The 23,416-nt window shown below is 45.1% G+C and overlaps 1 protein-coding gene across 1 annotated transcript in view; it reads right to left on the bottom strand.

The window, feature by feature from the left end:
* gemin5 (gem (nuclear organelle) associated protein 5) overlaps window positions 1-23,416 on the bottom strand; it is an 89,875-nt gene that overhangs the window by 38,833 nt on the left and 27,626 nt on the right. The window contains exons 14-17 of the mRNA XM_073067120.1: window positions 19,682-19,821; window positions 14,913-15,084; window positions 13,513-13,728; window positions 2,537-2,668 (exon numbers count right to left, since the gene is read on the bottom strand). Of these exons, the coding sequence (XP_072923221.1) occupies window positions 2,537-2,668; window positions 13,513-13,728; window positions 14,913-15,084; window positions 19,682-19,821 (660 nt within the window). The remainder of the gene's footprint in view (window positions 1-2,536; window positions 2,669-13,512; window positions 13,729-14,912; window positions 15,085-19,681; window positions 19,822-23,416) is intronic.

Consider the following 23,416-nt stretch of genomic DNA (forward strand, 5'->3'; position numbering starts at 1 on the left):
TACGGATGGGTGGTGAAGAATATAATCGACAGGTTGCACCACGGCCAGCTATGGAAACACAAATGCGCTTATAAAGAACATCCTTCAGAAATAGTGGATATGGCCTAGTCCATCACGGGTAAAGCCCTCCCCACTACTAACCATATCTACACTACACAGAGCGCTGTCACAGGAAAGCAGTGTCTATCATCAAGAACCCCAGCATCCAGGTCATGATCTCTTCTCATTGCTGCCATCAGGAAGGTGGTATAAGAGCCTCAGGTTTAGGGACAGTTATTACCCCTCAACCAACAGGCTCCTGAACAGAAGTGGATAACTTCACTCAACTTCATTTGCCTCATCACTCACTGATCCCACAAACTATGGACTCACTTTCAAGAATTCTTCATCTCATGTTCTCAATATTTATTGTTCATTTATTATTATGATTTTTTTTGTATTTGCACAGCTTGCTGTTTTTTTGCACACTGGTTGTTTGTCTGTCCTGTTGGGTACGGTCTGTCATTGATTCTATTATGGTTTTCAGCTTTACTGTGAATGCCTGCAAGAAAATTGATCTCAGGGTCGTACATGGTGACATAAATTAATTTTGATAATAAATTTACTTTGAACAAGGAAATACAATAGAATTAATGAAAAACTACATTCAGACGAAGACCCCCACCTCCCATAACTATACACAAACAATGCCTCATAACCCTCCAAACCTCTCCCCTCCATGCACCTACCCTGGGGGAAAACTAGGACTGTCTACCTAATCCCATACCCCTCATGTCACAAGTCAAAAGTCAAAGTAATTTTTTTTTTAAACCGAAGTATTTATCCATCACCTTTTACGTCCTTGAGATTCATTTTCTCACAGACGTTTATAGAAAATTAAAGAAATACTATAAAATTTATACTATAAAAATTATACATACAGTACTGTACAAAAGTCTATATATAAGATAGAGTTATATCTATACAAGACTTTTGCACAGTACTGTATGCATAATTTTTCATAAATTCTATAGTATTTCTTTAATCTGTGACTCTTGTACAGTATTGTATTTGTCAACGTGGAGCAGAGAAAGAATTTGTAAATCTGGTGGAAGCAAAGGATGTCGGGAAAGGCAAGGGTAGAGCATCACAAGAGGGGTGTGGGACCGGAGGCAGGGGAGTGCCAGGGGCTGGGAGAGGGGTTGCGTGGGTGCAGACAAACCCAGCCCTGAGACAGCAGGCAAGGTCATTTGATTCCAAACAATTGGTTTACACAATGTGTCTCTGATCCTTCCCGCTCCCTCCCCCATCCCTTCCCCTTTTCCCAACCAACCATGATTCCACAATAGAGCCCCTTATCAGGATCAGGTTTATCATCACCCACATGTCATGAAATGTGTTCTTTTTTTGTGGCAGCAGGACAGTGCAATACATATAATTTCTACAGTACCGTGCAAAAATCTTGGCCTCCCTTGCTATACAGATGTGCCTAAGACTTTTGGATAATACTGTAGATGTCACAGTATACTATCTTGAGATTCATTTTCTTGTAGCATTTACAAAAAATTAAAAAATACAATAGAATTTATGAAAAATTATACTTAAACTTGTACGAGGTCACCCTCAGCATCAGAATAAGCTTCTAGTCTGAGCAAAGTGTAACCCTTCTTCACACTCTTTCCACTGAAACATCTTTCTCATAACATCACACACGGTACTCCAGGTTCAGCCTTGCTCAGTCAGTGCGATGTCCAACACATTGATGCAATCGTGATAGGCAGCACACCAGTGGCTCTCGCTACTTGGCTGTTTGGGGAGATTTGGCAAGTCACCGAAGACACTTGCAAGTTTCTATAGACGAACCACGGAGAGCATTTTGGACAGGTTCTGTCCGGTACATAGTACAAGATCAAACGAGGCTGCAGAGGGTTATAGGCTCAGCAATCTCCATTACTCGTGTTTCATATCTGAAGAGCACCCTCCTCGTTAGCCACAACACCACCGTTCAAAGTTTAAATTCAAATTTATTGCCAAAGTACATGCGTGCCTCCATATACAGCCCTGAGATTTGTTTTCTTGTGGGCATACTCAGTAAATCCAAGAAACAGTATAGAATCAATGAAAGACTGCCCCCAACAGGATGAACAATCAACCGATGTGGAAATACAAAATAAATAAATAAACAATAATTAGAGAACATGCGATGAAGAGTCCCTGAAAGAGAGTCCATAGGTTGTGGGAACAGTTCTGTGTTGGGGTGAGTGAAGTTGAGTGAATTACCATCAGGGAGGAGGTACAGGATCCTGAAAACTCACACTCACCAATGTAGGAACAGCTTCTTCCCCTCAGCCAGCAGATTTCTGAATGGTATTGAACCCATTGTTAGAACTTTTTTCCCTCCACTGTTTTGAAAGTTGTAGTAATCTTATCTTTTCATTGCACAGCTAAACAACTTCACATGATCTAACACAGTAAGAACAAACCTGATTCCAATTCACTGATCCTCTTGGAGAAATGCACACTTCCCATGACACAAAGAAGCAAACAGAAGATTCACCTGGCTTATCTCTCTTCTTCTCATCCCTCGTCCGGTCCTTCCTGGCCTGAGGCTTTGGGATTGCAGGGACATGTGCAGCACTGGGACACGAGGGTTCCACGCTCTCCTGAGATCTGTGCTCTTCCAGAGGCGCTGTTGGGAATAATCGGGAGACATGTCAATCATACAATCCCAAGGTAAATGATACAACACTGGAAATCAAAGACTGTAGATCAAGGATCAGCTTTGTTGGCCAGATCTGTACATTGACACGTGTTAGGGAAATGCTGTGGTGTGTTCGTCAGGGTGTGACATGTAACAAACATCAACACTGAACAGTAATGAGGAAACAGACAACACTAAATTGAACTGAACCAAACTGAACATTACTACACTGGTTCAATGACTCTGCAGTTTGATGTTTAAAAGTCAGCTTTTCACTCGTTTTTGCCGTTTGCACGATTTGCTCTTTTTTTTGTGTGTTGGGTGAACGGGTTCCATGGTGTTTCTTTGTTTCCTGGCTAACTGTGGGAAGATGGATTGCATACTGCATACATACTTGATAATGAATTTACTTTGAACTTTGAATAAAAAATATACAAAGTTAGAAGTACATATATGAAATAAAATGTGCAGAAATACACAAATACCAGCAAATATTTACAATGTAAACAGCGTTATAAAAAATGGTTTAATGTGTATACAGTGCAGTGACTGAGGTCATAGACAGCGGGAGATGTGGGGAAGCCAAATAGAATGGTTGATCAGATTAGCTGCCAATTACAGAATGTAGAATAAATCCCTTCCTCCCCAATACCCCTCCTCCTTCCCTTTCTCCTATGATCCACTCCCCTCTTCTTTCAGATTTCTTCCTCTCTAGCCCTTTCCCTTTCCTACCCATCTGGCTTCACCTGTCACCTTCCAGCTTGTCCTCCTTCCCCTCCCCCCACCTCCTTATTCTGGTGTCTTCCCCCTTCCTTTCCAGTGCTGATGAAAGATCTCAGCTTGAAATATTGACTACCTACACACTTCCATGGATGCTGCCTGACCTGTGTGTTGCTGCAGAATAGTGTTACAGTGCAGGCAGACAATACCACAGTGGTGTAGCGGTTAGCGTAACGCTATTACATCTTGGGGCGGAGTTCAGAGTTCAATTCCAATGTCATCTGTAAAGAGACTGCATGTTCTCCTCATGGAATGCATGGGTACTCTCTGGGTACCCTGGTTTCCTCCCACAGTCCTCCCAACGTCTTTGGACGTTCTGGTTAGTAGGTTAATTGGTCATTGTAAATTATCCTGCGACTATGCTAGGTTTAAATTGAGGGTTGTTGGGCGATGCAGCTCAAAGAGCCTATTCCGCATTGTATCTCAATAAAAATAAATAATTAAAGGTGCAGTACAAAGTAGGCTGTGAGGTCAAGTCCATTTTATTTACTAGGGGAGCGTACAATAGTCTTGTAACAGTCCGTTCAACTATCTTACTGTGATAAAATAATCGTCAGGTTCTCAGCTGGATCTAAGGAATTTATCCACAGTCTGAGCAGAAATTTATTAGGTCCGAGCAGAAATCACCAGTAAAGAGAGAGAAGATGATGATATGATTGAGAAAGTGCAGAGGGAGGGAAGGAAGGGTCAAGGGTCAACTTTATTCACCATATACATTGACATTGTTGGGAATTTGCTGTGGTGCATTGGGCAGGGTGTGACATCCAACAAAAAACTACATTCGACTATTACAAAGAATTATTCAAAAATAAAGTTAGAGGTAGAGACATAGAATAAGATGTGTATAAATACCAGTGTGTATTTACAATGTATTATAAAATGTGGTTTATAAATAAATGTGAATTCAGAAACACAAAAGTCTGGAAACACACAAGAGGCCAGACAACATCTGTGGAGAGAAGAAGCGTCTACGTTTCAAGTCAAAGACCTTGCAGCGGACTGGGAGGATTGAAAGATTTGTTTTATTTGTCACACACACAGTGTTAAAGTGAAATGTGTCCTTTGCAGCAACGAGCAACACCGTCCGAGGATGTGCTGGAGGCAGCCCACATGTGTCACCACACTTCCAGCGCCAACATAGCGTGCCAACAACTCAGGAACCCTAAGCCGTATGTCTTTGGAATGCAGGAGGAAACCAGAGCACCCGGAAGAAACCCACACAGTCACGACCGAGCGTACAGGCAGAGGAGTGAATTGAGCCCCCATCTTACAGCTTCCGCTGTAAAGCGTAACGTTAACCACTGCGTTGCCGTGCCACCAATAAAGCGTGTTTATCATTCTCCAAGAGGAAACCAGGCCTTGAGCCCAGTCAAGGCAGTTTACCACCAACAATGCAGTTCTCCCCTTGTCTCAGGATCAGTAGGACATGCTTCAATCCATGGGTGTAGCAGTCAGTGGGGACTATTACACCTCAGGGCGTCCGAGCTCAGAGTTCAATTCCTGTGCCGTTCTGTAAGGAGTCTTTGTACGTGGAATGTGTGGTGTCCCCAGGTGCTCCAGTTTCCTCCCAGTCCAAAGGTGCACTGGGCAGGTTAACTGGTCATTGTAATTTGCCCTGCGATTAGGGTAGAGTTAACCAGGTTTGTCAGGGGTTACAGGGCAGTATGGCATGAAGGGCAAAAGGGCGTAAAATAAATATGCCTGACATCAGACACAGGCACAAAAGTACAGACACTGTTACAACACACAAAATGCTGGGGGATCTCAACAGGCCAGGCAGCATCTATGGAAATTAATAAACAGTTGACGTTTCAGGCCAAGACCCTTCCTCAGGCCTGCTGAAGGATCTTGGTCTGAAACATTCTTCTCTATAGATGCTGCCTGACCTGCTGAGTTCCTCCAGCATTTTGTGTGTGTTGCTCAGATTTCCAGCATCTGCAGAACTTCTCTTGTTTATGACACTGTTATAACTCTACTAAATAGTTCCCTCACACACGGGCTTGTTTCTGTGCCATACAAATATAAATCAATGACCTTTTCACTGATCCCCATTTAGTAACATCACACAACAGAGAAACAGGCCAACGTGCCCTACCAATCAGCCATTTAATCTGTAGCCTTCTCAGCCCTGACAGTTCTCATCTTCATCCAGATGTTTAAAGAGTCTCTGTCTCTATTGGATCCGACTGCTTAATTCACAGATTAGACTGTTTTATTGCTTTTTTTTTGCAGTTTAACATGTTACGTACTCATGACACGTGACAGTGGTACCCTTGTCACATGACTGGGGTTGAAGTTATACTGGACTTGAGGTAATGGTCTTGTGATGGTGGAGTGACGTCATTTTCCCGCCAGTAGAGGTCATGTGACAGGTTTTTTTTTACAGGGTATAAAAGGAAGACCCACCCTGTCAGGTGGGGCAGTTCGTGGCGGGATTTGCCAAGCTGACTTCATGTCCCTGCGTGATTTAATGTGATGACGCAGTTTAGTTGAAAAATGAAGTTTTATATATTGCCTAAAGTTTAAAAGGTCATTGCCAACAGTTTCTTTACTGTGGAGACTGAAGATAAAAGTTTAGAAGATAAAAATCGAGGAGGATCGATTTTCGACGGTGGATTGGTTTCGACCTTATTTGATCCTCATTCGGAAGGATTTCGTTGACTGTTCTCGTGTTAATCTCCGCTGGGATAGCGGGAGATTGAGAATAGTGTGGAAAGAAGGTCAGTGCCTTTAAGCCGTTATATTTCATAAAATTCTTCGTGGGAAAGTTCGACGCCGGGGGAATCGAAGGACAACGACGTGGAAGAGAATTTAAATCGCTTTAAAAAGTCTCTCCTTTTAAAAGGACTGTGAGCTTTTGAACTTTCGGCATATCGCTTTAAAGAACTGTTTCTTTTCAATACCACTTTAAAGAACTGTTTTTTTTCCAATACCGCTTTAAGAACTGTTATGCTGCAACGCTATTAAGAACTGTGAATCTGCCGCACAGCAGCTGAGTTCCGGTTACGCTAATGTTTGTTTACTTTTGGGGGGTTTGTTTTCAGTGTTTAATAAATGTATTATTTGTTATAAAATCCCTTGCCTAACTCATATATATTTATTGTTGCCTGAATACGTAACAAACAATTAATTGTCTGCTTGTATTTGATATAATTATTTATATACAAGTAGCTGGTTAATATGCACCTTTCTAGCTATGGTATGTGGATACAAGTATAATATGTGTTTACACAAAGTATAATTCTGAAAAGTTCTGGAAGCATCTTTGAAGCATTATTTGAATAATTGTTTTCTCATTGGTTAACTTTTATCTATAAATTTGAATGGAATTTTTTCTTATCTATGGGTATAAAAATAGCTAAACACAAAGCCTTCTTGATCTTAGTTCTTAGTCTCTCTCTTTGCTCAGTCGCCTTCTATCACTGTCTGTTCAATTTTCCTTTATCAACTCTTAATAAAATGATCATGAAGGAACAAGTTTTGTGCCTCTTTCCTGACTTCCGAAAGAATCTTGCATCAAAAACATCAGAATCCAACATCTCTTATAAGATTACAAGAGTGTCTCTGGCACTCTTAAGACTGTTAAACAGTTCCTTAGTATGATAAGTTGGGCACCTGACCTCGTTTATGGCCTTATCGTTTTACCTACACACTTTCTCTGTTACTCTTAATTCTGCGATGTTACAGTTTTAACCTGTTCTACCTCAATGCATCTGATTGACTTATGTAGGGATACAGTGTGAAGCAGGCTCTTCCGGTTCAACGAGCCTCACCACCCAGCCCAGCAACCCACCGATTTAACCCTGGCCCAAGCACAGGACAATTTACAATGACCCACTGACCTCCGAGCTGATACGTCTTCGGACTGAGGGAGACAACCGGAGCAACTGGAGGAAATTCACCCATTCCACAGGGAGGATGTACACCAGGGTCAATTGAGAGTGGCCAATTGTCCCACTGACCCTTTCATTGCTGCAATGTGGGAGGACATGGAAGGCACAGAAAGGGTGCAGAGGAGCTTTACAAGGATGTCGCCTGGATTGGGGAGCATGCCTTATGAGAATAGGTTGAGTGAAATTGTCCTTTTCTCCTTGGAGTGATGGAGGATGAGGGGTGACCTGATAGAGGTGTACAAGATGACGACAGGCATTGATCATGTAGATAGTCAGAGGCTTTTCCCCAGGGCTGAAATGGTTGCCACAAGAGGACACAGGTTTAAGGTGCTGGGGAGTAGGTACAGAAGAGATGTCAGGGTTAAGTTTTTTTACTCAGAGAGTGGTGAGTGTGTGGAATGGGCTGCTGGCAACGGTGGTGAAGGCGGATATGATAGGGTATTTTAAGAGACTTTTAGATAAGTACTTGTAGCTTAGAAAAATTGAGGGCTATGGGTAAGTCTAGTAATTTCTGAGGTAGGGACATGTTCAGCACAGCTTTGGGGGCCAAAGGGCCTGTATTGTGCTGTAGGTTTTCTATGTTTCTAAACAGGAGCACCCAGGACAGATAGACATAGAGACAGACATACTTTATTGATCCCCAGGGAAATTGGGTTTCATTACAGCCGCACCAACCAAGAATAGTGAACAAATATAGCAATATAAAACCATAAATAATTAAAGAAAAAGTTAGGTTAATTATGCCAAGTGGAAATATGTCCAGGACCAGCCTATTGGCTCAGGGTGTCTGACACTCCAAGGGAGGAGTTGTAAAGTTTGATAGCCACAGGTGGAAATGACTTCCTATGACGCTCAGTGTTACATCTCGGTGAAATGAGTCTCTGGCTGAATGTACTCCTGTGCCTAACCAGTACATTATGGAGTGGATGGGAGTCGTTGTCCAAGATGGCATGCAACTTGGACAGCATTCTTTTTTCAGACACCACCGGCAGAGATTCCAGTTCCACTCCCACAACATCACTGGCCTTATGAATGAGTTTGTTGATTCTGTTGGTGTCTGCTACCCTCAGCCTGCTGCCCCAGCACACAACAGCAAGCATGATAGCACTGGCCACCACAGACTCGTAGAACATCCTCAGCATCGTCCGGCAGATGTTAAAGGACCTCAGTCTCCTCAGGAAATAGAGACGGCTCTGACCCTTCTTGTAGACAGCCTCAGTGTTCCTTGACCAGTCCAGTTTATTGTTCATTTGTATCCCCGGGTATTTGTAATCCTCCACTATGTCCACACTGACCCCTTGGATGGAAACAGGGGTCACCAGTGCCTTAGCCCTCCTCATGTCCACCACCAGCTCCTTAGTCTTTTTCACATTAAACTGCAGATGATTCTGCTCGCACCATGTGACAAAGTTTCCCACCGTAGCCCTGTACTCAGCCTCATCTCCCTTACTGATGCATCCAACTATGGCAGAGTCATCAGAAAACTTCTGAAGATGGCAAGACTCTGCAGTAGTTGAAGTCCGAGGTGTAGATGGTGAAGAGAAAGGGAGACAGGACAGTCCCCTGTGGAGCCCCAGTGCTGCTGACCACTCTGTCTGACACACAGTGTTGCAAGCGCACGTACTGTGGTCTGCCAGTCAGGTAATCAATAATCCATGACACCAGGGAAGCATCCACCTGCATCACTGTCAGCTTCTCACCCAGCAGAGCAGGGCGGATTGTATTGAACGCACTGGAGAAGTCAAAAAACATGACCCTCACAGTGCTCGCCGGCTTGTCCAGGTGGGCGTAGACATGGTTCAGCAGGTAGACAATGGCATCCTCAACTCCTAGTCAGGGCTGATAGGCGAACTGGAGGGGGTCTAAGGGTGGCCTAACCATAGGCCAGAGCTACAAAGGAGAAGCCCATGTGGTCATGGAGAATGTGCAAACTCCACACAGACAGAACCGAAAGTCAGGATCAAACTGGAGATAATGATGCTGAGAGGCTGTAACACCACAAGCCGTAGCACAATATTATCCATTAGCAACCCTTGACTTCAGACCACAAGACACAGGAGCTGCAACAGGCTATTTGGCCCCTTGAGTCTTCTCCACCGTAGTAGATTAATTTTCCCTCTCAACCCCATTCAGAATCAGAATCAGGTTTATTATCACCGGCATGTGACATGAAATTTGTTAACTTAGCAGCAGCAGTTCAATGCAATACATAACCTAGCAGAGAGAAAAATATAATAATAAATAAGTAAATCAATTGCAGCATACGTATATTGAATAGATTAAAAAACTTGCAAGAAACAGAAATACTGTACACTAAAAAAAGTGAGGTGGTGTTCACGGGTTCAATGTCCATTTAGGAATTGGATGGCAGAGGGGAAGAAGCTTTTCCTGAATCGCTGAGTGTGTGCCTTCAGGCTTCTGTACCTCCTCCCTGATGGTAACAGTGAGAAGAGGGCAAATGTTAAATGCTGAGCTATAGTCAATGAACAGCATCCTGACGTAGGAGTTTGTGTTGTCCAGGTGGTCTAAAGCCGTGTGGAGAGCCATTGAGATTGCATCTGCCATTGACCTATTGTGGCGATAGGCAAATTGCAGTGGGTCCAGCTTCTTGCTAAGGCAGGAGTTCAGTCTAGTCATGACCAACCTCTCAAAGCATTTCATCACTGTCGATGTGAGTGCTACTGAGCGATAGTCATTAAGGCAGCCCACATTATTCTTCTTTGGCACTGGTATAATTGTTGCCTTTTTGAAGCAAGTGACAACTTCCACCCATAGTAGTGAGAGTTTGAAAATGTCCTTGAATACTCCTGCCAGTTGGTCAGCACAGGTTTTCAGAGCCTTACCAGGTACTCCATCGGAACCTCTGCCTTGCGAGAGTTCATTCTCTTTAAAGACAGAGTAACATCGGCCCCTGAGACGGAGATCACAGGGTCATCAGGTGCAGCAGGGATCTTCACAGCTGTAGTTGTGTTCTCCATTTCAAAGTGGGCATAGAAGGTGTTGAGTTCATCTGGTAGTGAAGCATCGCTGTCATTCATGCTATTTGGGTTTCACTTTGTAGGAAGTAATGTCTTGCAGACCCTGCCAGAGTAGTACATCCAATGTCACCTCCAACCTCATTCGAAATTATCTCTTCGCCCTTGAAATAGCCTTTTGTAAATCATACCTGGTTTTCTGGTACAGACCTGGGTCGCCAGACTTGAATGCCACAGATCTAGCCCTCAGCAGACAACCTACCTCCTGGTTCATACACAGCTTTTGGTTTGGGAATGTACAGTAAGTCTTTGTGGGCACACACTCATCCACACAGGTTTTAATGAAGTCAGTAACAACTGCAGCATACTCATCCAGGTTCGAAGATGAATCCCTGAATACAGTCCAGTCCACCGATTCAAAGCAGTGCTGTAGGCACTCCTGTGCTTCCCTTGTCCAAACCTTCTTGGTCCTCACTGCTGGTGTTACAGTCTTCAGTCTCTGCCTATACTCAGGGAGTAGAAGTATAGCCAGTTCACACTTCCTGAAGTGAGGGTGTGGAATAGCACGGTAAGTATTCTTGATGGTGGTGTAACAGTGGTCCAGTGTGTTGCTTCCCCGGTATTGCAAGTGAACTGTTGATGGTAATTGCTTAGTGATTTTTTTCAGACTGGCCTCGTTAAAATCCCCAAAATGATGGTGAAGCCATTAGGGTGCACTGTTTTGTGCATATTGATCCCATCGCTCAGATCATCTGTAGTCTGATTGACATTGGCCTGAGGTGAAATGTATACCACTACCAAGATGATCCTGGAAATTGTAGATATTCAAGGTCTGGTGAGTAGAACTGGGATAGCACTGATATATTTATGCACCAAGAAGAGTTGATCGTGAGGCATACTCCTCCACCTCTGCTTTTGAGAGACATTCTCTCAGTAACCTTTCACATCCTCACTAATCAATAGCCTATCAAATTCCACTCTAAACATACCCCATGACTTGACCTCCACAGCTGCCTGTGGCGATGAATTCCACAGATTTACTATCACCTGGCTGAAGAAATTCCTCCTCATCTCCATTCTAAAGGAACGTCTGGATATTCTGAGGCTGTGCCCTCCGGTCCTAGACTCCCCCATTACAGGAAACATTCTCTCCACATCCACGCTATCTGTGCCCTCCGGTCCTAGACTCCCCCATTACAGGAAACATTCTCTCCACATCCACTCTATCTGTGCCCTCCGGTCCTAGACTCCCCCATTACAGGAAACATTCTCTCCACATCCACTCTATCTGTGCCCTCCGGTCCTAGACTCCCCCATTACAGGAAACATTCTCTCCACATCCACTCTATCTGTGCCCTCCGGTCCTAGACTCCCCCATTACAGGAAACATTCTCTCCACATCCACTCTAACTGTGTCCTCTGGTCCTAGACTCCCCCACTATAGGAAATGTCCTCTCCACATCCACTCTATCTGTGCCCTCTGGTCCTAGACTCCCCCACTATAGGAAACATCCTCTCCACATCCACTCTATCTGTGTCCTCTGGTCCTAGACTCCCCCACTATAGGAAACATCCTCTCCACATCCACTCTATCTGTGCCCTCCGGTCCTAGACTCCCCCATTACAGGAAACATTCTCTCCACATCCACTCTATCTCAACATTTCAGTATTGAAAGCTCAAAGTAAATTTTATGGTCAGAATACAAATATGTCAGGGTGGTTTTCATACAACGCTGGATTCATTTTTCTGTGCGCATACTCAGCAAATCTAAAGAATAGTAACTATTCTAGGATCAATACAACCTCAATCAGAGTGTAGAAGACAACAAACTGTGCAAATGCAAATATAAATAAATAGCAATAAATAATGAGAACACGAGATAACAAGAAAAAGAGTTCTTAAAGTGAGATCATTGGCTGTAGGAACATCTCAATGATGGGGCAAGTGAAGTTGAGTGTAGTTATCCCCTTTTTGATAGGCTTCAGTGAGATTGCCCCTCCATCTTCTAAACTCCAGCGAGTACAGGCCCAGAGACATTCATGCTCCTTAAATGTTAATCCATTCATTCCTGGAATCATTCTTGTGAACCTCCTCTGAACCCTCTTCATTGCCAGCATATCCTTTCTTAGATATGTGGCCTCACAATACAGTCGGCACTCTTTATCCGCGGGGGATTGGTTCCAAGACACCCCGCGGATACCAAAAAACGCGGATGCTCAAGTCCTTTATTTAACCTATCTCTGAGCGGTGGACTTTAGGACCCAGCGGAATCCTGGACCTTATTTAACCTGTCTCTGAGCGGTGGTCTTTAGGACCCAGCGGTGCAGCTCTGAATCTGCAGTGTTTTTGTTCACGAAAATAATCACGATTGAAAATAAAGTGGAAGTAATAAAGCGATCGGAAAGAGGTGAAACACCACCAGTCATTGGAAAAGCATTAGGCTACAGTCGGTCAACAATTGGAACAATTTTAATGGAGTATGTGAAAAGCCCTGCCCCAATGAAAGCTACAATTATTACTAAGCAACGCAGTGGTTTGATTATTGAAATACGTATGTTTCTTAAGTGTTTTATATGCATAGAAAGGTAAAATATATACTATATACTAAGAAAAACTTTTGACTAACTGACGCTAAGTAATACCGGATGTACCTGTTCTGACTTCAAATCCGACTTAAAGACGGACTCAGGAATGGAACTCATTCAGAACCCAGGGACTGCCTGTACTTTTAAGTCATTTCTAGATTACTTTGCCAATAGAATGTAAATACTATGTAAATAGTTGTTATACTGTATTGTTTAGGGGATAATGACAAGAAAAAATAGTCTACATGCTCAAACAACGAGTGGAGAGAGAACTTCCGGGTTTTCCTGATCCTCAGTTGGTTGAATCTGCGCGTGCGGAATCCGCGGATAAGGAGGGCCGACTGTACACTAAGTGTGGTCTGACCAGTGTCTCAACATTACATCCTTGCTTTTATATTGTACTCCTCTCCAAATGAACGCTAACATTGCATTTGCCTTCCTCACTACCGACTTGACCTGCAAGTTAACCTCTGAGGAATTTTGTGAAACTCCAAAGTCCCTTTGCACCTCCTCTGAACCATTAGATATTGGGCTCAAAAGGGGGTCAAAGGTTAGTGTTCACCCCTCTGGGCCATGGAATACAAGCAATCAGTCATACCTGGCATCTTAGAGGTTCCAACAAATCCCACTTCAACTTCCCCAGGACATTCCAGCTCCTCGCAGACACGGGGGGTGGGAACGGTCTCTGATGGAGTGTCCGAAAATCCCACTCCTCCCAGACCCTCAACACTCTTGTCCGCTTTTTTCTTGGCTTTCTTGGATTTGGGTTTCAAGCCGTTCATCTTCTTCCTTTCCATCTCGGAGAGCTTCTTCCCTAATTGGGGCACAACGACCACATTTCAGAGATATTTAAAGACAAGGAAGATCGAGGTCAGCTTTACTCATCACACCACACAAAGACTAAAACATTGAACCAAACAGTGAAACACATCATCGGTTTTTCGTTTTGCGATGTGCTGGGATGCAAGTGTCGCCATGCTTCCAGCACAAACACAGCATGCCAACAACTCGCTAGCACCAACCTGTACATGACAGTGGGAGGAAACCAGAGCACCTGGAGGAAACCCACACGGTCTGGGGAGAACGTACAAACTCCTTAGAGACATCAGCAGAATGGAATCCGCATCAATGCCACAAGAAACCACACACAGCTCTGCAGATTATGGAAACCAACCTCTTCTCCATGGACTCTTACTGAGGCAGTGAGAAATGCAGACAAACAGCCGGCATAAACAAAGACCCCACCCACCCCGGACATTCTCTCCTCTCCCCTCTCTCTTCAGGCAGAAGATACAAAAGCCTGAAAACACGTCCCACCAGGCTCAAGTACAGCTTCTACCCCGTTATTGGAGTCTTAGTCTGACCTCTTGTATGACAAGGTGGACTTACAATCGACCTCGTTATGATCTTGCACTTTGTTTACCCGCACTGCACTCTCTCTGTCGCTGCTACACTTTATTCTGCATTGTTACTGTTTTCCCTTGTTCTACTTCAGTGCTCTGTGTAATGATCTGACCGGTATGGACAGTATGCAAGACAAGACTCTCACTGTATCTCGGTACAAGTGACAATGATAAACCAATTCCGATTCCATCTCAAACGCAGTAAACACAGGCCTAACAGCGAGACTCACATCCATAAACAATTAATTCAACGAGAGGCTGCACAGTAACATTAGTGGTGAGTGTAACATTATTGTAGACCTGCGTTCAATTCCGACTGCTGTCTGTAAGGAGTTTGTACGTTCTCCCAGTGACCATGTGGGTTTCCTCCGGGTGCTCCAGTTCCCTCCCACAGTCCAGAATCAGAATCAGGTTTATTGTCACCGGCATGTGACGTGGAAGATGTACAGGTGGGTCGGTGGGTTAGTAGGTTAACTGGTCGTGAGTGCAATTGGGCAGCAGGGGCTCATTGGCCCAAGAGGGCCGTTACTGTGCTGTACCTCTAAACAAAACTAAAAGAAAACGAAATGCAAGGAAGGATCCACATTGTCAGTACCTTGAGGAGGTCTGGTGTGTTCCTGCTTTGAGACCTCCCACCGCCGCACCGTGAAGTCGTCCCCTCCTGTCCAGACCATGTCTGCCTCCACTGGTGACCACTGCACGCCCAGCAGTCTCCCCGCGTGTCCTCGAAAGTTGCACTTGGGCTCCTCCTTCAGGACGTCCCACACCTGCAGCGTGAAGAACCGTTAACATTTACACACGGTGACATTCACCTCAACCATCAGGCTCCCGATCCGGTGTGGATAACTTCACTCACCTCAACACTGACCTGACTCACTGGCAACTCAGTATTATTTATCTGTTTATTACTTGCATAATCTGTCTTCTTTTCCACGTTAGATATTTGTCCCACTCCCATCAGGGAGGAGGCTACATAGCATCCACACCAGGACCACCAAACTCCAAAACAGTGACTTTCCCCAAGCAGTGAGGCTGATCGACACCTCCACCCACTAACCCACCCCTCCACACCCCCAACCACCACTACTTTATCATTTCATGTCAGTCACCCTACATACAGACACTCCTGTGCCTAGTGTCACTTTATGGACATACAAGCAATCTATAAGCTATCATGTATTTATATTTATTGTGTTTTTTTTAAATTAATGATGCGTTCTTTAACTGTTTTTTTTATTCTGCTTCGGCTCTTGAGTAACAACTATTTTGTTCTTCTGTACACTTGTCCTGAACGATCTTGAATTTTATGTATAACTTTTCATGAATTCTATTGCATTTCTTTATTTTCTTGTTAACTCCTGCAAGAAAGTAAATCTCCAGGTAGTGTATGGTGACATATGTGCAAGAGATTCTGCAGACGCTGGAAATCCAGAGCAACACACACAAAATGCTGGAGGAACTCAGGAGGTTAGGCAGCACCTATGGAATAAAGTGCTGACATTTCAAGCTTATATATGGTAACATATGTACTTTGATAATAAATTTATTTTGAATTTGACTATGAAACCAAGCTTTTCGATAGGTGTGACAATAACAAACCATTACCAATTCCATCTCCACCAGCCTCTGGGGAAGTGAGCCCTCTCCTGGTCAATGGGTCTCTCACTGTTTTATTTACTGAACCAAAACACGATGTTTGCAATGTTCCCTATCTCCGCTCAAAGGTGGACAACCACCTGCTCTGGTCTCTCTACAGAACCAACCTTGTGCCCATTTCAACCAATCTGGGAAATCTCCTCTGCACCACAGTGTCCAGGAACAATGTGGCTCACTACCATAAAACACAGGAGGAGAATTAGGCCATTTGGCCCATCTAGTCTGCTGTCATTCCATCATGGCTGATTTATTATCCCTTCAACCCCATTCGCCTGCCTCCTCCCCATAACCTTTGTTGTCCTGAATGATCAAGACCAATCGAACTCTGTTTTAAATATACCCAATGACTTGACTCCATAGCCATCTGTGGCAATGAATTCCACAGATTCACCATCATCAGGCTAAAGAAATTACTCAACATCTCTGTTCAGAATGGACGTCCCAGAATTTGGGTGGCAGAGTGGAGATATATCTCTACAAAAGGAGGTGTAAAACGTTCCTTCCTCCTCTAGCCTGTGGGTCACCCTTGGGCAAGATGTCGCACCCCGATCAAGGTCACGTGAAGCCATGGGAGCAGGTGGTGGACGGTCGTATGAGCAGCCGGTGCAGATCACAAGTCCCGGTTATGTGACCACTGACACCAGGCAGACAATATCTGAAGAGTGTTTATAATGGCTGGGCTCACCCGTCTTGTAAGGACACTGCCCAGAAGGCGGCAATGGCAAACCACTTCGGTAGAGAAAATTGCCAAGTACATGAGACTATGACCACCCACGTCATACAACATGGCACATAATGATGATGTCATACGACACTGCACAGAATGATGAAGTATTCTGAGGCTCTGCCCTCCGGTCCTACCCGCTCCCACTGTTGGAAACATCCTCTGCACGGTCACTCTATCTAAGCCTTTCAGTGCTCAGGGGGTTTCAATGGGATTCCTCATCATTCTTCTAAGCTCCAGCGAGTTCAGGCTTCGAGCCATCAAACACTCTGCAAGCTTTAACCCTTTTATTCCCAGGATCATTCTCATGAACCTCCTCTGGACTCTCTCCAATGTCAGCACATCCATTCTCAGATTAGGGGCCCAAAACTGCTCACAATACATTCTTACCAGTGCCTAATAAAACCTCAACATGTCACCTTTGCTTCTATATTCTAGTCGTCTCCAAATGAATGCTAACAACACACTTGCCTTCCTCACCAACGACTCAACCTGCAAATGGATTGCTTTTATATTTATTGTGTTTTTTGATGCTGTATCAAATCCTGAGTAACAATCTCCTTTACACTGGTGTATTGAAGAATGACAATAAACGATCTTGGACCTATAGCACAGGGGTTCTCGACTTCTTTTGTTGCCATAGGCCAATACCATTAAGCTAAAGGTCCATGGACACCACTGTGGAAACCCTGTACTAGGACTCCCAAGTCCGTCTCTGGGATGTGGGAGGAAACCGGAGCATCCAGAGGAAACCCAGATGGTCACAAGGAGAATATGCAGACACCACACACACTCGCGTACGCGCACACACACAGAGTTTGGAATTGAACCAGGGACTCTGGTGCTGGGAAGCTGCGACTCTACCCTCTGCTGCTGACTCGGCCACCCATTCAGGACCTGATGGCAACGTCCACCCTAAGCACGGGGTTCAAGGTCCATCCCACGGACAAACATCTTGGCCTTCAGAGCTGGCAATGTTTTACATACAGGAATTTAAGGGCAGGAAGTCAAATTGCAGCAGCAATTCCTATTGGTGCCCCAAACTGTCAATCATATTAGCTGATCATATCTGCCTGCCCCATTACTCGAAGGGTGCGGAGGCTTGGGAGGGGTGCAGAGGAGGTTCACCAGGATCAATGCACAAACGCTGGAGGAACTCAGCAGGTCAGGCAGCATCTACGGATGGAAATAAACAGTCAACATTACGGGCCGAGACCCTCCAAAGATGCTGCCTGACCAGCTGAGTTTCTCCAGAATTTTCTGTGTGTGTGTGTGGCTGAAGATTTCCAGCATCTGCAGAACCTCTTGTGTCGGGACTAGAAGGTATGAGCTGCAAGGAGGGGCTGGACAAAGCTGGGTTCTATTCTCTGGAGCGGCAGAGACTGAGGGGAGATCTAATGGCATGGATAGAGTAGGCAGGAAGTATCTTTTCCCCAGTGTTTAAATGTCGAATACCATTTTAAGCAACACACACAAAATGCTGGTGGAACACAGCAGGCAAGGCAGCATCTATAGGGAGAATCACAGTCGACATTTCAGGCCGAGACCCTTTGTCAAGACTAACTGAAAGAAAAGATAGTAAGAGATTTGAAAGTGGTGGAGGGGGAAGATCCGAAATGATAGGAGAAGGCAGGAGGGGGAGGGATGAAGTTAAGGGCTGGAAAGGTGATTGGCAAAAGAGAGACAGTTGGAGAAGGGAGAGGATCATGGGACGGGAGGCCTAGGGAGAAAGAAAGAAAGAGGGAGGGGGGCACCAGAGGGAGATGGAGAACAGGCAAAGAGTGATTGTGAGAGGGACAGAGAGAGAAAAAAGGTGGGGGAGGAATAATAAATAAATAGATAGATAGATAAATAAATAAATAAATAAGGAATGGGATAAGAAGGGGAGAAGGGGCATTAATGGAAGTTAGAGAAATCGATGTTCATGCCATCAGATTGGAGGCTACCCAAATGGTATATAAGGTGTTGTTCCTCCAACCTGAGTGTGGCTTCATCTAGACAGTAGAGGAGGCCATGGATAGACATATCAGAATGGGAATGAGACGTGGAATTAAAATGCGTGGCCACTTCCTCATCTTCGGGCATGCATTTTAAGTCAAGGTTTGGACTGAAACCCTTCCCCAATCCTGATGGAGGGTTTCAGCCAGAAACATTGACTGTTTATTCCTCTCCATAGATACCAACTGACCTGCTAAGTCCCTCCAGCATTTACTGTGTGTTCCTCTGGATTTCCAGCATCTGCAGAATCTCCTGTGATTAAGCATTTAAGGTGAAAAGGAGGAAGAAGTTTATAGGAAATACACGGGGCAAGATTTTCTTTGATACTGAAAAGGTGGGGAGTGCCTGGGACGGACTGCCTGTGGTGGTGCAAGCTGAAATGTGGCGTTGAATATACAGACAGACGGACATACTTTATTGATCCCGAGGGAAATTGGGTTTCGTTACAGTCGCACCAACCTAGAATAGTGTAGAAATATAGCAATATAAAACCATAAATAATTTAATAATAATTAGTAAATTATTCCAAGTGGAAATAAGTCCAGGACCAGCCTATTGGCTCAGGGTGTCTGACACTCCGAGGGAGGAGTTGTAAAGTTTGATGGCCACAGGTAGGAGTGACTTCCTATGACGCTCAATGTTACATCTCGGTGGAATGAGTCTCTGGCTGAATGTGCTCCTGTGCCTAACCTGTACATTATGGAGTGGATGGGCAACGTTGTCCAAGATGGCATGCAACTTGGACAGCATCCTCTTTTCAGACACCACTGTCAGAGAGTCCAGTTCCACCCCCACAACATCACTGGCCTTACGAATGGAATAGAGAGATAGGGATCACTTACAGGCAGAAGGGATGACCTAATTTGACATTTTGCTCAGCACAGATATTGAGGTGCTATCTCCTGCGACCCACCTTCACGTAAAACACACCCCATCCAGACTACAGCCCAAGTCAGCTCACAGTCGATCCCAGACCGAACACTCACCTGGGCAGTGCCATCGTAGCAGGCAGACACCAGCATGGCATCGTGGTGGGGGCTCCAAGCCAGGCTGGTGATCTTCGCCGTGTGCCCCGCGAGGGTTCGGAACGGCTCTGTCATCGTGGTCGGCGTCCCAGAGGGATGTTCTGGGACAGAAAGAGAAATAGTAAATACAATCAGTTTATTATTCTCACACGAGGACAGTTCAGAAATCTGGTTGGTAAATTGGTTTATTAGTGTCACGTGTACCGAATGCACGCCAACCACTCAGATCAGTTCATCGCATCAGTGCACCGAGGTAAAACAATAACAGAACGCAGAATAAAGTGTTACAGTTACAGAAACTGCAGAGCAGGTGGACAATAAGGTGAAAGGTCATAATGAGGCAGAATGAGAGGCCAGGAGCCCATCTTACTGTATCAGGGAACCATTCAAGGGTCTGATAACAGTGGGGTAGAAGCTGTCCTTGGGCCTGGTGGGACGTGCTTTCACTGATAACGGTGGGGTAGAAGCTGTCCTTGGGCCTGGTGGGACGTGCTTTCACTGATAACAGTGGGGTAGAAGCTGTCCTTGGGCCTGGTGGGACGTGCTTTCACTGATAACGGTGGGGTAGAAGCTGTCCTTGGGCCTGGTGGGACGTGCTTTCACTGATAACGGTGGGGTAGAAGCTGTCCTTGGGCCTGGTGGGACGTGCTTTCACTGATAACGGTGGGGTAGAAGCTGTCCTTGGGCCTGGTGGGACGTGCTTTCACTGATAACGGTGGGGTAGAAGCTGTCCTTGGGCCTGGTGGGAAGTGCTTTCACTGATAACAGTGGGGTAGAAGCTGTCCTTGGGCCTGGTGGGACGTGCTTTCACTGATAACAGTGGGGTAGAAGCCGTCCTTGGGCCTGGTGGGACGTGCTTTCACTGATAACAGTGGGGTAGAAGCCGTCCTTGGGCCTGGTGGGACGTGCTTTCACTGATAACAGTGGGGTAGAAGCCGTCCTTGGGCCTGGTGGGACGTGCTTTCACTGATAACAGTGGGGTAGAAGCCGTCCTTGGGCCTGGTGGGACGTGCTTTCACTGATAACAGTGGGGTAGAAGCCGTCCTTCGGCCTGGTGGGACGTGCTTTCACTGATAACAGTGGGGTAGAAGCCGTCCTTGGGCCTGGTGGGACGTGCTTTCACTGATAACAGTGGGGTAGAAGCCGTCCTTGGGCCTGGTGGGACGTGCTTTCACTGATAACAGTGGGGTAGAAGCCGTCCTTGAGCCTGGTGGGACGTGCTTTCACTGATAACAGTGGGGTAGAAGCCGTCCTTGGGCCTGGTGGGACGTGCTTTCACTGATAACAGTGGGGTAGAAGCTGTCCTTGGGCCTGGTGGGACGTGCTTTCACTGATAACAGTGGGGTAGAAGCTGTCCTTGGGCCTGGTGGGATGTGCTTTCACTGATAACAGTGGGGTAGAAGCTGTCCTTGAGCCTGGTGGGACGTGCTTTCACTGATAACAGTGGGGTTGAAGCTGTTCTTGAGCCTGGTGGGATGTGCTTTCAGGCTTTTGTATCTTCTGCCCGATGGGGGGGGGGGGGGGGGGAGAAGAGAGAATGTCTGGGGTGGGTGGGGTCTTTGATTCTGCCGGCTGCTTTACTGAGACAGTGAGAAGTGTAGACAGAGTCCGTGGAGGGGAGGCTGGTTTCTGAGAGCGACCTAAGCCTGTCTTGGAAAGAATTTGTTTTGGTTGGTCCTCTAGCCACAGAGTGAAGACCATCAATTGCGCCAGCGATCAATACAGTCCGAGGATACGTTGGCAGCAGCTCTCAGGAATCACCACGCTTGCAGCGACAACAACCTACTAGCCTTCAACTGTTTAATGTGGGGGGAAACCAGAGCAATCAGAGGAAACTCACGCGGTGACAGGGAGAACATACGAGCTCCTTACACACAGTACTGGGAACTGAAAGGGAAAAGAGAGAACGCCCAGGGTGAGGGGGTCTTCAATCATGTTGGCTGCACGATCATAATGAGTCAGACTGCTAGGCAGATGGAATAAGTCCAATTCACTGTTATGGTCAGTGCCAACACACAGGGCCTGTACCTGGGCTTTTATGAGCATCCAGGGATCTCACAGTTGGAACATGGGATCTCGCTGTGCAGGAGGGACACCCCGGGATCTCTCAGAGTTAGAACGTAGAACGGTAGAGCACAGTTCAGGCATTTCGATGCACAATGTTCTTCTGACTTTGTAACCTGCTCCGAGATCAATCCAACCCTTCCCTCCCACATTGCCCCCATTTTTCTATCAATCATGTGTCTATCTAAGAGCCTCTTAAATGTCCCTAATGTATTTGCCTCGACCACCACAAGGCATTCCACACACCCACCACTCTCTGTGTAAAAAAAACCTACCTCTGAGTTAAAGGAAAAAGACAGTATCCATTCACCCTATGCCCCTCGTGATAGGGTATGGATCACCTCTATAAAATTACAACTCAGTCACCAATATGCCAAGAGTTCTATCCTCTCTAAGCTCTCCCCATAGCCCAGTCGCTCGATTTACAATCAGGTTTATTGTAATCCACATGGCACAGGAGCAGAATTAGGCTGTTCAGCCCATCTAGTTTGTTCTACCATTCCATCACGGCTGATTCATTATCCCTCTCAACCCCATTCTCCTGCCCTCTTGCTGTAACAGAATTAGAATCAGGTTTAATATCACTTAAACACGTTGTGAAATTTGTTTTGCGGCAGCAGTACATTGTAATACATAATAAAAACTATAAATTACAATAAATACTTACAAAATAAGAAAGTCAAATTAAATAAGTGGTGCAAAAGGAGAGGGAATAAATAGTAAGGAAGTGTTCATGGGCTCATTGCCCATTCAGAAATCTGACGGTAGAGAAGAAGCTGCTCCTGAATCGTTGAGTATGTGTCTTCGGGCTCCTGTACCTCCTCCCTGATGGTAGCAATGAGAAGAGGGCACGTCCTGGGTGTTGGTGGTCCTCAATAATGGTCACTGCCTTTTGGAGACATCATCTTTGATACCCTAACTAATCAAGAACTTATCCAACCTCCGACCTAAGTGACTTGGCCTTCACAGTCATCTGTGGCAATGAACTCCAGATTCACCACCTTCTGGCTAAAGAAATTCCTCATGCCTGTTCTAAATCAACACCCTTCAAGTCTGAGGCTGTGCATCATCACTGACATAATCTGTCATTCTGTGGGAACCATACATTGCAAGACAGAAAAATTAAAAATAAAGGGGAATAGCGAGGTAGTGATTGAGGGTTCATGGACAGTTCAGAAATCTGATGATAGAAGGTCCTGTTGGATCGAAAAGTTTAATTCTTAGATTAGACTGTTTAATTGTTATTTCCTTAGCAGCTTAACAATTAATAACCAGCTTGTATTTTAAGTAGTTCTCATATGCATGTAACAGTTTAACATGCCCTGTAGTGGCTATAGTATGTACATGCAAGTTCTGTGTATCTACCAGAGCAGCCTTTCTCACCTTTTTGCCCCAGAGGAACCCTTCAAATAATTTTCTGGTCTGAGTGAACCCCTGCATAAAAATTCTTATATCTACAACTCATGGTACATTAGTGTGATCAGTAAGCGTAGATATAATAATCCAAAAATTGTCAGTTTATTTCAAGATTTCCTTTAGCAGCATGATTTTTCCAAAGATTCAGTTTCCTTTTAAATACAAGAATCTTGTCACTTGAAGTCAAAACACTTTCTCCAGGGCCCTGCAGAGACT

This window comes from Hemitrygon akajei, chromosome 15 (assembly GCF_048418815.1).
Source record: "Hemitrygon akajei chromosome 15, sHemAka1.3, whole genome shotgun sequence".
NCBI lineage: Eukaryota > Metazoa > Chordata > Chondrichthyes > Myliobatiformes > Dasyatidae > Hemitrygon > Hemitrygon akajei.